At 44.5% G+C, this 15180-nt stretch overlaps 1 protein-coding gene across 2 annotated transcripts in view; it reads right to left on the reverse strand.

The window, feature by feature from the left end:
- The window catches only part of SRRT (serrate, RNA effector molecule), a 160147-nt gene that overhangs the window by 115860 nt on the left and 29107 nt on the right, over window positions 1-15180 (reverse strand). For both annotated transcript variants that reach the window (XM_085638184.1, XM_085638185.1), the window contains 3 exons: window positions 12785-12926; window positions 9920-10048; window positions 9313-9459 (listed from right to left, as the gene is read on the reverse strand). In XM_085638184.1, coding sequence (XP_085494310.1) covers window positions 9313-9459; window positions 9920-10048; window positions 12785-12903 — 395 coding nt within the window. In that variant the 5' untranslated portion in view covers window positions 12904-12926. The remainder of the gene's footprint in view (window positions 1-9312; window positions 9460-9919; window positions 10049-12784; window positions 12927-15180) is intronic.

Here is a 15180-nt window from a genome sequence, read left to right on the forward strand (position 1 = left end):
TGCTCTACAGCCTGAGAAGTGGATCAAAGGTGTCTCTGTGCCCGAGCATCTCAAGGGTCAGGCCCCCCGTTGCCTTTCCCCGGACTGCCGCCCCCCCTCCCCTGCCCGCCCCAGCCTCAGCTTGCAGCCTCTGTCTAACCAAACCGCTTCCCAAAGAAGGAAATGGGACACCCGACACAGTAACACCTCTGCAATCAGACACTCCAGAGCCTCTCGAGAAGCCCTTGATGGTATGGCCATGGATCTTTCCCCCCCATACTTAAATTAATTCCAGGAGAAGGGTCTTGTAAGTCACTGACAAGTGCCCAAATGCAATACGTGTTTTACCCCATAGGATAACATTACAGTTCGAGAAATTGCAGCGGAACATAATTATTTATTTGAAATGTTTTATAAAGCACGAACAAGACCCAAATGGGTATGAGAGCGCTGTACAAAGTAACAAACGTTGGCATGAGTTAACAGCAGGAGTACAATGCTATAAGGAGACATAAGAAATACCTGAAACATAAAAAGTACATGGGGGTGCAGGGGGAAGACGAAACAACAAGTGATAAACAGGTAACAGCCCTACTAGTAGGCGCAGTGAAGTTTTAGCAGAGCAATACGTCAAAAGGACAACAAAATACATTTTGAAACACAATGTAATTAACGATTGTCAAGCAGGAGAAGGAAGGGGCTTGCAAATGTCCTCAGGGCTATTGTTGATGAAGTTCATTCAGGAATAGCCATTTGACATGTTTTCTAAATGAAGCCGTCAAGGGGTTGGATCTGATCTTCGGCGGAAGGGTATTCCAAATTCTTGGAACAAGCCCAGAGTAGGCACGGTTATAAGTTCCTTTTTTTGTTGAATTTAGGAGGTTTCAAAAAGGTAGAATATTAGAGCTTCTCAACTTGCCACTAGAGCCGGAGAGCTCAAGTCTTTTTGCCAGGTAAAGGGGTGCGTCATAGTGAATAGCTTTATGCGTCAGAAAGGCTATCTTGAAGCGGATCCTAGCTTCAATGGTAAGCCAGTTGAGTTGAATTAAGTCAGGTGTGATATGATCATGCTTTCTGGAGCCTGTGAAACGGATAAAAAATTCATAACTCGAAAAGTACTTACCCGATTTTGATTCTCTTGGTATCTAAATTGATATAAAAGAGAAGGGTTATTTTTAGAAATTGGTGTTGGATTTCTTCATGGCGTGTTTCTCACTTACTGGCTGTGTGTGCAATAAGTGTTAGTACTACCCTCCGATATGCCTAAATGCTCACTCAATCAGTATTTTTATAGCGCAGCACTGTCACCCCTAAGGGTATAAAGGCGTTGATGGTGCAGTGTCTGTCGAGGTATCTGGGCGCTGACTGAGCAGTGTCGAAGAGCAAGGTCTTGAGTTGCTTTCTGAAGTGAGTTGGGGGAAGAGTGGTGTTGGAGGTGGATGGGCAGGTCGTTCCAGCTCTTTGCAGCGATATAGGAGAAGGAGCGCCCCCTGCTGCAGCGGATGCGTGTGAGGGCAAGTGAGGTGGAGTTCAGGTGTCTTGCAGGCAGGTGGAAGTTTGGGCAATCGATGTAGGAAGGTCCTTGGTTGTGTAGAGCCTTGTATGTGTGCGTTAGGATCTTAAACTGGCATCTCTTCTGAACGGGAAGCCAGTGGAAGGTCCGTTTTTGGGAGGTCCAGAATGAGTCTGGCTGCAGGGTTCTATATGGTCTAGAGTCTCTTGAGTTTGTTGAAAATTCTGGCGTAGGGAGCATTGCCGTAGTCGAGGCGGCTGGTGACGAGGGCCTGTGTGACGTTCTTTCTGGCGTTGATTGGGATCCATCTGACAATTCTGCAGAGCATGCACCGGGTTTGGAAACATGAGGAGTAAACTGCTTGTACTTGACATTTCATGGTTAGTTGGCTGTCGAGGATGATACCAAGGTTGCATGCGTGGTCCGTCGATGTAGGGGTTGGTCCAAGTACTGCTGGCCACAAGCTGTGGTCCCATGTGGAGGTGTCTTTTCCAAAGATCAGCACTTCGGTTTTGCCAGAGTGGACTTTGAGACAGCCGTCCCTCGTCCATTTAGCTTCATCGGTCACAGCGTTGCAGAAGTTGGTTTGGCGTTGGCAGGGTTGTCGGTGAGAGAGGATGGGTAGGGCGTCAGAGTAGGAGATTATATTGAGTCCATGGGATCGGAAAGCATCTACGGGGGGGGGGGGGGGGCGAATTTAGATGTTGAACAGGGTGGGGCAGAGGGATGATCCTTGGGGCACGCCACATATGACTTCCTTAGGAGCGGAGATGAACAGAGGTAGCTGGAAGCGTCCTGAGAGGAAGGAAGTAATCCACTCGAGGGAATGTTATTGTATGCCGATATTGGGCAGTCTGCCGATGAGGATGTGGAGATAAGACTGTGCTGAACGCTGCAGAGAGGTAGAGGAGGATCAGGGCTGCAGTATCTCCCCAGTCGAGGTGACTTCTGATTGAGTCTGAGGCAGCGATAAGCATGGTCTCAGTGCTGTGGTCGGCTTGAAATCCTGATTGTCCGGTGTTGAATAGGTGGTTTCATTCCAGGTAGTCTGTGAGTTGGTTGATGGCTTGTAAGTACTTTGGCTGGGTATGGGAGCAGAGAGATCAGTCAGTACTTTTTTTTTAGGTCGCTGGGGTTGGCAGAGGGCTTCTTTGGGAGGGTTCTGACCTATGCTGGATCCCATCCATCTGCAAAAGCTGCTGCGGAGATCGAGGAATTGAGGATGCTGGCAAGTTCTGGCAGGCTATGTTGGCTCCGACGTTGAAGAGATGGCGGTGTGGGAGGGGTCACTGAGTGCTCCGGAGTTGACAGATGACAAGATGTTCGTGGTGGTCTGGATGTTAAATTGAGACCAGGTTGATATCCTTTGGCTGGTGTTCGTAGGTTGGTTGATGTTGTTGAGGCCTAGTGTAGTGGGTTTGGGGAGGGGGTAGGGTCGAAGTTGTTGTAGATGGTGGCAATCTTGCTGTGGAAGTAGTCCGAGAGGGTATCTCAGACTTGTTGGGATGGGTGCACGGTTTTCTCGGTGGCTGCTGGGTTGGAGATTTTGAAGAGTTCCTGCGTGCGGTTTGCCGCGGTGTTGATGCGGTTAGTGATGGCTGTTCTTTTTGCCTCCTAGATGTGCAGGTGGTCGTCACTCAGGGTTGCTTTGAGAGTGGCTCTGTCGGAGGGGTCCTTGGTGATGCACAATAGCTTCTCAAGTTGGTAACAGTTTTGTTTTGGTGGTCCTGATCTCTGGGGTATACCAGGCGACTTGCTTGAGGTTATGTTGGTTTTTGCTGACTTTAGCAGGGCCACTCGGTTGGCGCATTTGTTGATCCCGGGGGAGAAGTGGTGGACGGCTTAGACGAGATCTGCTGATGTTTTGGGTGGTGTACCATGTCCGAGCACTGGTGGGTGGTGCTGTGGTGCTTGGTGATGGTGTGGTCGGTTCCAGGTGAGCCCTTGGACGTGCATGAATTTGATTCGGTCGCTGGAGGGAAAGAGGGCGGAGAGTTTGTGTCCAGCTTTGTGCGTAGGTTCAGTGACTAGTTGGGCGAGGCCAATGTTGTTTAAGTTCTCTAGGATGGAGGTTGAGTTGGAGTGCTTGGGGTCGTCAATGTGAAAATGGAGATCGCCGAGCAGGACGTAGTGGAGGGATTCAATGGCGAGGGGGGATGGCGTTGCAGAAGGGTGGTCGGGGTCCATGGGGTCTGTAAACAAGGATGCCTCTTTTTGTGGTCTTGGAGTCGATTTGCAGTTCCATGAGGGGAGTTGCGTCGTCATTTTAGGCGGTGTATCTCACAGTTTCCTTTTAGATTATGGCTACTCCCCCCACCATGTTTGTGGCTGCAGCCTCAGTGTATCATCTTGTATTTGTCGGGTGTTGCAGTGGCAATGTAGGGGTTCGCAGTGGGGTTGAGCTACGTCTCAGTGGTTAAGGCCGGGACGAGGGTGGTGATGGTGTCCCAGATGTACGTGGTGCGTTTGATGATGGATAGTGTTGAGCGGGATGCACTGGAGTGGGTCTGAGTTGTATGTGGTCTTCTGAGCAGTCGCCGCGCTGGGTCCAGTGTGGGTAGGAGGTCCTGTGTAGTAGGAGAAGTGGCAGTGGCGACAGGTAAAGGGTCCTTGGTAGAACGCAGAGAGGACGTGAAGCAGTAGGCCTTGCGGCGTCAGAGGTTCATGGCCAGGAACTCCTTGGAGGTTTAGCAGTGGAAGGTGGGAGGACCAGGGGTCCTTGCGCTGGGCGCAGACAGGCTTGCCTTTGGCGTGCCAGTGGGCAGCTATGCAGCAGCCTTTATTTGTAGTCCTGGAAGGGGCTAGGCTAGAGGGCGGGGACCGAGAAGGGCAGAAGCGGGGTAAGGCGGTAGTGCGAGGGGGGTGGTGACTGCAGCAAGTCACCTGGCGCAGCAGCAGAAACACAAAGGCACAAAATACAGAGAAGAGATTAAAGCAAATAAGGCAAAATAAAGCAGATATGGGCTCAATGGAGTTTAGCTGGCAGCGGTCACCCGGGACCAAACCGGCATCTTCTGGCTTAGTGTGAACTGACAAAGCTGGCGGCAAGAGTGGCTGGAGAGCGGCGCACTGGACCCGAACACTACCACAAAAGAGCATTTGGGGTGTCATTTGTGCCTCATTAATTCCTTTGGGGTTTGCCTGGAGTCTTTACATAGTGTACCTCTTTTTGGTAGACTATATAAAGAGCCAACTTCCTACAGGAAGCAAATTAGTTCTAGGGGCAATAAATAGCACTTACTAAAGGGCTTGCCTGTCATTTCCACCAGATCACTGTTCAGGAATCAAAGACTGGCTAGGGAAATTTGAGTGGCCGCTAAACGGCCTATACATGACTAAGAACATGAAACTATCTTTGTTGACTGAATATTTTTCAGTACCATCTTTGACGAAACATACTGATCTTTAAGAAGGAAAAAGAATGCATATTTTGACTAAGGGTAACAACACAGATTGATGCCCCAAAAGTACTTTCATTTAATTAGCTATCAAATCTTGTATCTTTGAGCAAGAACATAAAAGCTAGTAATCAGAGGAAAAAGAAAATGGTGCAAAGCTACTGCTACCAAACACAGAAGCATTCTATTTAAGAAACAATCAAAAGAGACCGGTATGAAGAAGATACAGAACAGAGTATGGCTGTATAGTGCGAGGGTCCTACCTCAAAGCTGACAGAAGCACTGCTATTGTCAAAGTTTTCTGGGTTCTGTATTTTTAGGAAACCTTTTTGATGAATAATTATTTTTGTAATGCATTTAGTGCGTACATTGTAAAATAACGATTACAGTTGAAATTAGTTTAATAGGAAGTATAGAAATGTAATTGTTAACATTTTCCTTATGCCACATTTTGTCGAAAACGCTATTTTATTTAACTGTCTGCGGTCTCATTCCAGACTTTCCCTCCAATCTTGTTCCTCTGCACATCTGCTCTCCCCACAGGCTCCGCAGAAGCAAAGACAAGTGATGTAGTTTTTTTTTCTTAACATGCATGTAAGGTGGATGCATTTCTTCATGTTCCTAATGTTGCAGGATCTTTCGCTATAGTTCCGTTGCTGAGCTCAGGAGTCTTTCACTCGTGCAGAGGCTATGGTTTAGAAATGTTCCATAAAAGTTGAACTTCCTATGTCAGCACTCCGTTCTTTCTTAAAAGTGGGGTATGTTATGCACTTACGATGTGACAATATTGCCCAATATTGGTTAGATTTGATAATGCCACGATTAAACTGCAGTTTGGTGGTGGGCCAGATTTTAAAGATTTGCCTCAAGGGATGCTACCCATTTCTTTTATAACTTTATTGTTCATTTGGGATTTAAAATATTTCTGACTTCTGAATATGCACTTGGAATTTTGAAAAGCATTATGGCATTTACTAATTGTTCTGTCCTGCTTGATTTTTGCGATTTTGAAATAAAACCCTTTAATTTTTTTCCTGATCTAGAACTTAAATTGAGTGGACCCAGATACTTATTTGCTACTCTGCCAAACTAATGCTGGGCAGGACGCTGCAGTGTCTCAGATACAAGATCAACCCTGGAATGGAACTACCAGATGTTGGGCATTTGAATTTTGGGGTGATCTGAATTATGGAGTTTTGTTCCTACACTATTAACAGCACAAGACAATTCATTTAATGTTCAGTTAACAAGACAGGTATATTCATATTTACCAGAATATACTAGAGGAAATGAAATGTAGAGACAGCATTTAAGGTCAAAAAGTTATAGTCTGGTTAGCGCTCTTCTGCCAGTGTGGTGGCTTTGGCAATTAGACAGCACGTGGATTTTTGTCCCCCTAGAATTAATGAAGAGAGATGCAAACTCTGGTAGACAATAATGTTAAATTATACAGCCAAAACGTGGGTGTGTAAAGTGCCACATGAGGTCTCCCAAATAACCAACATAGGCACTCACATGGGGGATTAATACTATAGGGGATCATTTTCAAAGAAATACATACAAATCTGACCCATTGGGCATAGTGTGGAGTCCAACTACATGCATGGAAACACATCTATACCAGCCAAGCTCGCCTTTACATAAAAAGCCACCTGGGTTCCTTCGGCTGCGTTTCTCTTTGGAGTACACAGCCAATCCACTCCAGGGACTTGTGACAAGTTCAGAAACAAATTTCAACTCCAGTGGAACAGAGTGCATTATCCATCCCCTCCCTAGAGTAGCTAAAGAAGACAGAGTTGCGTCAATTTCTAAACTAGGTCTCATTCCAACCGGATAACAGGCAGTGTAGTAAACTTATACTCCTCGCAACATGGCCACCTTTGGTCATTAGACCTTTCTCTATGTTCTCACCTCTTAAGCCTCCCAGAATACCTGTGTGCATTCTACTTTGTACTTGAATATTCCACACTTGTCAGTTGATGGTCTGGTCAGCTGGCAACGTTGGTTATGGGAACACAGAGCTAAACTGCCAGTTTCCCAGCATGAAGACACGGCTCATTGCACTTCACACGCTGACGCAGTACATCTGACACCTGCAGTCTCCGCCTGTCAATCGTCTCAAGCAAAATTATGGCAGAGTTAAAATTCTTGCAGGAAGTCGAGACTGGTAAAGTGGTCATCAAGGAATCTTCCCTCCAGAGCAAGTGATTACAGGAGGCATCAAATGAAGGGATCCTTCTTTCTATCCATTGACTACCAAAAAACCATCTCACTTTTCGAAATCACCAAAAATATAGTAATTATATTGTCCTTAAAACCGGACTAGAAACATGATCTTACTTGATTTCATTCAAGAGAAAGAGCTGCTAAAGGTGTCAGAACGGCAACAGTTATCCAGCATGGAAAACCTTTTACGTTGGCCATCTTAACTGGGAGACAGTAAAAGTATGACAAGAGTTGTGTGTGTCAATGCTGTACTGGAATATGTGTATTTTGTTCACGCTTTGAGTTTGGCACCAGATCACAAATGTTACAATGCACATGTTCAATGAAAGGACCACCAGTTTCACAGCGTTCGTGATATTGAGTAGCACAGCGATACAAGTGACAGTGTGAAATATCTGACAAGAGTGCCAACTTGTGGATTTTTCAAAGTATTTTATCTGTGTTCCGTTTTAAGGCAGTACGAGTCAAGTGAGAGAAATACTTGAAATCACTTCCAGCAGCAAAGCCCGTTGCCAATATTAGCGCGTCATTTTCATCAACAAGGTATAATTACTCTCAGGGACAGCGACTGTGAGCTCAGAACAAGGAAACTAAAGTACAGTGGAAAAGAATCCAAGACTAGGCCAGATGATCCACAACCAGGATGAGACTAAGATCGTCCTAAGGTCCAAGAACCGGTGAGGTGGTCCCAGGACCAGCAGGGGACAAAGGTCGTCCCGGAACCAGGTGGGGACAAAGGTCGCCCCAAGAGCTACAAGTGGATAAAGGTCATCCCAGAACCAGAAAAGGATAAAAGGTCCCAGAATCAGAAGGGGACAAAGATTTCAGAACCAGAAGAGGACAAGAGTTCCAAAAACACGACACAGTTTCGTGATAGAGCGATTCCCAGAAGAGCCAGGACAAAGTTTCCAGTACCACGACACAAAATTGTGACAGCGGTTCCCAGAACCGGGACGAATGTTCCGCGACTAGAACCGGGCTTTATAGCCCACAGTACTGAGAAAGATAGTCCACAGAAAAATAAAAGAAACAGAGGCCTGAACCACAGAAAGAGGCCCATAACCCGAGAAAGAGAACCAGAACCGAGTCACCTGGTCCAAAACTTCAACTTGGACTGTGAGAGAACTGGCTCCAACTGTCTCTTCGGGAACATCCTTCCAGAACTTTGAGCATGGAGGCACCCGTTCAACTGTGCATCTTCAACTATGAGCGGGAAGCCACGTCGGACAAGGAAAATACACTGTCTTTCTCCTTTTGCTGATCAACGATGGATTGCAGACTATCTCTTCCTGTTTGGTCAATCGAAGGGGAGGAGGTGGTCATGATAATCCTGTTCCTTTCTTCACCCTTGACCCGAAATGCTTCTTTGCCTTCACCATCTGGAAGTCCATGAGGTCGCTGACCATCTACTTGTTTTGATGTTAACTGTTGTGGTCTCCCATGCTTTATGCTTTCGTTTTATATATTGTCTATTTTCTTTTCCATGTAAAGGAGGAAGATGTGTAGTAAAAACGTATACTCCTCGCAACATGGCCACCTTTGGTCATTAGACCTTTCTCGGTGTTCTCACCTCTTAAGCCTCCCAGAATACCTGTGTGCATTCTACTTTGTACTTGAATGTTCCACACTTGTCAGTTGATGGTCTGGTCAGCTGGCGAGGTGTAGTGCTCTGCTGTGTCTTAATAAATCTATCTTGCAACTTAACTAGAAGTATCCTGTGATCTATCTTCAACAGGCAGACTGCCAGAAGAGTGGCCCATACCCACCCAGAAGTTCCCAGTCACACAGATTCCAAATTTGTGGACGGAGGAAGGAAATCAGTAGGAAGCTTATTTGATGTCCTGCAACATACACAACTGGCCAATCACCAACTCTAAACCTTTGTAGATCAAACTGTTGGTCCAAACCTTAAGAAGTGTTATATATATATATATATATATACATACATACATACATATATATATATATTCACACACATATATTATACATACATGCATATAGATATATTATACATACATAGAGATATATATATATATATATATCTCAATGTGAAACTAGGCTAGGTTTGTGTTTTACAAGACTAGTAGGAAGAATTTAAAAAAAAGCATATTTTCAAATAAAGTTTAACATCTGGAAAATCCTCGTAGCCACCACTCAATAGTTGTCACACATTCAGAGTAGGCATAGCACACTCACCTGGCTTGAATTGGAAGCCCATGGTGCTGAAGCACATGCATTTCACCGTGAGGCCACTGCGGAGGGGGTCCATATGCAGGACCACCTGCTGTGCCGCCAAAAGGTACCTCATAGCCAGGGTGGTAGGGGTCAGCAATATGGTCATCCCTACGGAGAAAACAATTTATTATTGCGACACAGAATCCTGCCCAAAACATTTGACCTAGAGGTTGAGAATACAAAACAGTCAGGAGGTGCTCTGTATTCAGCAGAGGCATTCTTGGCAAATAAGGATGGAGCCAGACAGGAAATGCAACATTTAAGTATGTCCAGCATAAACCTGATACAAACATGAGGCTTTTGTATGTTTGTAGAGTATGTTTTCTACTCTAGCCCAAAATACTATGTCCTTTACCTTGTACTTGAACACTTTAAATTAACACAAGGTATAGGTTGAAGATACCCATCTTCATACCTAAACATCAAAAACCACACAAGCAGAGGACAAAATCCTGCCAAAAACTATACAAGTCAGCAGGCTGGTCTAGTGCCAATATAAACACAAACACGCTTAACTCCTGGAAACAAGTCTCACAAACTCTGGTCAGCGAATGTAAAGCTAGCTTACCAGTCTCGTCTCATGCGTTTTTGTACAGGACTCATCTCGCGGCGGGGAGGAGAGAAACGATCCCGCCGGCTCCGGTCATAATCGCGATACTCTCCCCGGCTCCGTCTCTCACGACCCCGGTCCCACTCCCTTGTAGCGAAGGAAATAAAAGCATAGAAAGGGATTAGAAGCAACAGGATCATAGTGACAACATTTCCCAACTGCATAAATGGAAGGCCTAGGTTCCCAACAGTAACGCCATTGAATCCATCTAGTACTCAAAATTCAACAATTGTTTAATTGAGCTCAAAAGGACGAACAGGCTTGATTGCCCAACTAGGATTCAGCCAAGCCATGTGAAAGTTACAAATCTCCCTGAAAACAGCCACAACACAAAGGGACCTATCTTATCTACTCTATGCATCCCTATGAGATTCCTGGTACAGATGACTTCGACTAACAATCCACAGGTGTGCCAAACCTTCCCACTAAATATGTTGCAAGAAAAGCCCCATAATGTTTACTGCTTGTTGCCCTATTTCCCCAGTATTCATCCCATTATTGTTTTTTTGATTTCAGCAGGTCTTTAAACATTTAACAGGGGTGGATGAACAAACAAGGAAGAAAATGTCCAATACTGTTGGGGTGAAGTAGGTACAACAAGTGCATATTTACTCCATTATTAAGAGATAATTTGAAGTTGCCATAAGAAAATATTTTAAAATTGCAATTTTATAAAATGAAATTGCTTGTGGCAAATTTTGCACACATGCACGAAATGAAAGTTCACCTGAGCAATAAATAAAACAGGAATGCCTTTAATAACCCACAGCATCATGATAAAAAAAAGAATTAAAGTGACAACTGGCAGACTGTGGTCCTCATTACTGAAAATCAGTAAGAACAAGACCAACTGGAAAATATTCAATGGCATATGCCTGCCAATTTCTCTTCCAAACACAATGACCAAAGAAACCGATAGGAGTTAATATGATGGAACTCTTAATGTACGCAAGAGACCATTGCCATGAGCTACAATCCTACATCCCGGAAGGAGTAGCCTCTTGCTAATTTTATCTGCATGAATTGCCAGCAATGTGGGATTGCAATAAAGGACTGTTCCCTGCAGCTAAAATGAAATGTCAGAGTTTGAGCAGCACAATACGGAAGTGCAACCAAAAAAAACAAGCCCCCTTTGAGATACAAAGTGGTTCCGTGACAGATAAATTGTGGCCAGTACAGACTGCTTGCATGATGGCCACGAAAGCAACAAGACCTGTGGATAGACATTACAATTCTCAGATAGCATCAGAAGAGGAGATGCAGCCGCTGGAGTAGTGTCGGCTTTTGACGGCTCCTACCCTATGTTTCCCAAACCTGCTGTGCTTGGCGATGTCCAGTGAGCCACAGAGGCCAGTGGTTGAACGGAATTATTGCTGTAGGGGAGCTTTGGTCCTGATGGGCTCCCACGTCCCTTGCTGTGACTTTGGCCGTTCGCTGCTGGATGGACATGTACAGCAAAGCTGCATGTGACAGTCAAAAAGTAAAGGTTCTGCCTGCCACTTCCTTACTGCTCCTCCATTTCCCTGCTTGGAGGGGGGGGGGGGGGGGGGGGGGGGGGGAAGGGTGCTACTTAGTAGTGGAGCTGGGACCTGCTGTTGCAAGGAGCTTATTGTCCGGGGTACTTCGGGACATGTTTCATCTGGCCCTCATGATCACCATCTTGTGGCTTCGTTGGCTGCTTCACTTTTGTGGACTATGTTGGGTTGTGGCAATCTTTGCCAACCTTGTGGTCATTTCCTTCAGCTGTGAACTCGTGATTAGTGCAGGTATGATGCTAGGATGATTTGTCTCCCCTCTACTATGGTTTCCACGGCTCTGGACTTTAGGTTCATATCATTTTAACCATTTAGTCACTTATTAAAAGCCTGCCTGTTTCCTTTAATCATGCTGATTTTCCTCTCATCTGTTTCTTCTGGATTTTCTTCTGGTCTTTTTCTTTTACTACTGTGGTTAAACTTATAATCATTTCATTAATGCTTTGTCCCACATACACTTTGGTAAAGGGATTTTGTGAAAAGCACTACAGAAAGTGACAACTATGAATCACATGCAAGAATGTGACACACTATATATACCTGGTTACATTTCACTAACAGCTGCTAAAAACAAACAAAAAACCACATGCTGGACACTATGTAATGAAGCCAGTAAATACTCAAATGTCCAAAAGCAAGTCCAGTAAAGACTTACTGATTCACAAAAACGTTGCACGATTTTCTGTTATCCAAAAACTATACACCCAAAGTGCAGACTAAATAAATCTCCCCCAAATTCAGGACAAACTTTGTGACACTGAGTGGTGTGAACACTTCCCAGCCAGACTACAGATGCTAGGAGAGCAGAGAACACAAACCCCGGTGTGTAACTAAGGGCAACACAGAATAATTCATTGTTTGAGAACAGCCACATCACAAGATGACCTCACAGAGAAAACATTCTGACAACCATATCCAGCAAGGGAAGGAAATGTAAAAACATGGAGAACTGCAACACTGGCTGCTACGTCTAATGAATCCAAGTAGGAAGTTTCCATAATTCACAGAGAACAGACGTGCATCACTAAGACAAAGTTATAGGGTACGGTTCATGGTACTGACCAGAAAGACAAGCTAAACTGTAAACTGCACTATAGACAAGGATGCTAGCTATGACTTTAATCGATACACTTTCACTAAAGAAAGGGGAGCACTTTGTAATCATGACAATGTTTTGACTGCAAAAGTGCCTATTCAGTGGCAAGTAGCATTTTCTCTGAACCTGAATTCCGAACAAATAAAATCGCATGTAATTCTCCTGTTTATAATACAGCGACAGACGGCTCACCTGTCATTCCAGTCATCTCTGCGCCGCTCTTCACGCTCTCGGGACCGGTCATAGTCGCTGCGCTCTCGTCGGAACTTGTCCCTCCGCCGACGGTCATACTCATCATCGCTGTCAGCCATCTCACCACGAGTCTCCAAAGAACCTTTGTGGAGAGAAAAGGATTAGAAAATCAATCTTTCCAAAATTGAGGACTCAGAAGGGGACTGGGCACTGGTAACAGGTGCATATATTTTTGAAAAGTAAAACAATCGAAAAATAACCCTAAGGCAATTAAATATTTTGAACTCCACCTATTCAGTGGAGCTACATAAAGCTATTGACCCGGTATGGAGAAAGTAAGCCTAGGTAAGGTGTACTGACGGACTAGGGAAGAAATAATTTATTCAGCACTGCATGCTATTTAAACTGCTCCAGAGAACTTTGGGTACACACAGCTAGTGATCTATTTGCACACTGGATAACAGTCTAATTGGAGGCGTTATAGTAGGAGATGACATTAGTTTGAAAGTCTTCAAAAACTCAAGGTTAAAAACTGCGGTCTTGGGTCTGTGTGTCATGTGCAAGGCAGAATGTGGCGAACAGTGAAGAAATGTGAAAAGCGGGGAAGAGAGAGGGAAAAGATGTGAAGGCAATTGGTACGCTTTTATAAAGGCTGCTACTTTGTCACCTGTAATTGCATTTAGAGACTAATTAGCCTTACATCCGCCTCTCGGCAGGGTCTCGTTACCTGACTAGTCCACAACCAAACTGTAATCTGTTCTACTGACCACCTTTCTGAGCCACATTTCTGCCTTGAAACTGCAGTTTGCAGCGCATTAAGTAGCACTACAATAGTTATATTCACATATAACAAAATGCAATTCACAAGCCTATGGCCCGAGACCTCTGCCTCGAATACAGTTTCTATGCGCAGGTCTCTGTTGTGTTTGTGCTTGAGGCAAGGTGACCTCATTGGGTTCCAACTAGCACATTCTGTAGCTGTGGAATCCGGTGAGATCACTTGCTGGCCGACCGATGTTGGAAGAGGAGTGTCCACACTGTCCTCCTCGCTTCTGCTGGGTTTTACAGAATAAATCGACTTACACATAACGACTTGGACCGGTCTTATGTTATAATGGCGACGAGCGACTAAACCCAGCAACAACGGACCCACATCAAAGGACAAAAAGAATAGAAACGCTTCGTTCTTCCAAAAGATAAAAAAATCGGTCTTTAAACGCATCGTTACTTTTATACGGAAGTGTTTTGCATCCTCACCAGTGAAGATCGGCAAATCGGCAAGGTCAGTGTAACGCTGTGTATACAGCATCGTTGGAAACCTCCGTTAAGCGTGATTTGAATCCGCAAGGTCCGCGCTGCCATTTTCAGTTTCCTTGCGCTGTGACGTGCGTAACAATTCACACGTCACACGCAGATTACTGAGATTAACGCTGTTCACGCGCTGTATCCTGGCAACACGACGCCTGCACACGGGCAATCGTCATCACGCTACGGAGTTAGGGAGCATCAGAGTGTATCTTAGCAACTGATACACGGAGAACAATCTCGCGTTTAACACGCGTTCAGCCACAATAGTTCACAGGAAAAACCTAAACAAAAGGTCGTCTTTCTACGGTGATACACACACCGTGTATCAAGTTAAAGATATTTTTTTTTCTTCTCTTTTATTCCTTGTACCTTTCCATTAGTCTTGTGCATTTAAAAACTGCTATTAGCACAGGAGAAAGGAGCAAAGAATACACTATGACAACAACAATGAACTTACCAGCCCCCCAATCTTTTATGGTTAAAGAATGTGAAGTGACTAGTTTGGAGTGGGAAGTATGGAAAGATCATTTTATAAATTATTTGGAAGCTTTTGACAATGAGGAGTTATCACCACAAAGGAAAAAAAAAATACTTTTGCACTGTTTAGGTTCTGGTGGATTAAGTATCTACAAAAGGATGGATAAAAAGACTAGAAGTGGAGATGAAGGAGACGTCTTTTCACACGCATTAGCTGATCTGGATTCTTATTTTGCTCCCACAGTCTGCAAAGCAGTACATCGCTATAATTTCTATCAGCGCAAACAAGGGTCTAATGAAAAAGTGGGAGACTATATTGCAGCATTAAAAAACTTGGCGTTACCAGCTAAATTTGGAACAATAGAAGAAGAATTGATCCGAGATCAATTGGTGATGCATTGCAACAATACGCATTTACAGGATAAGTTATGGATGAATGGTGATTCCAGCCTAAGAGAAATAACTACTATTATTTCCAAGGCTGAACTCACTTCCAGATGTGCAAAAACAGTAATTGCATCTAGCAATAGTAATAGTACACAAAGTGATGAAGTCATAAAAATTGTTAGGACTCTTATTCGTTCAGATGAACAAACAAAAAAAAAAAAATG

The sequence above is a fragment of the Triturus cristatus genome, chromosome 12 (genome assembly GCF_964204655.1).
Source record: "Triturus cristatus chromosome 12, aTriCri1.1, whole genome shotgun sequence".
In the NCBI taxonomy this organism is placed as follows: Eukaryota; Metazoa; Chordata; class Amphibia; order Caudata; family Salamandridae; genus Triturus; species Triturus cristatus.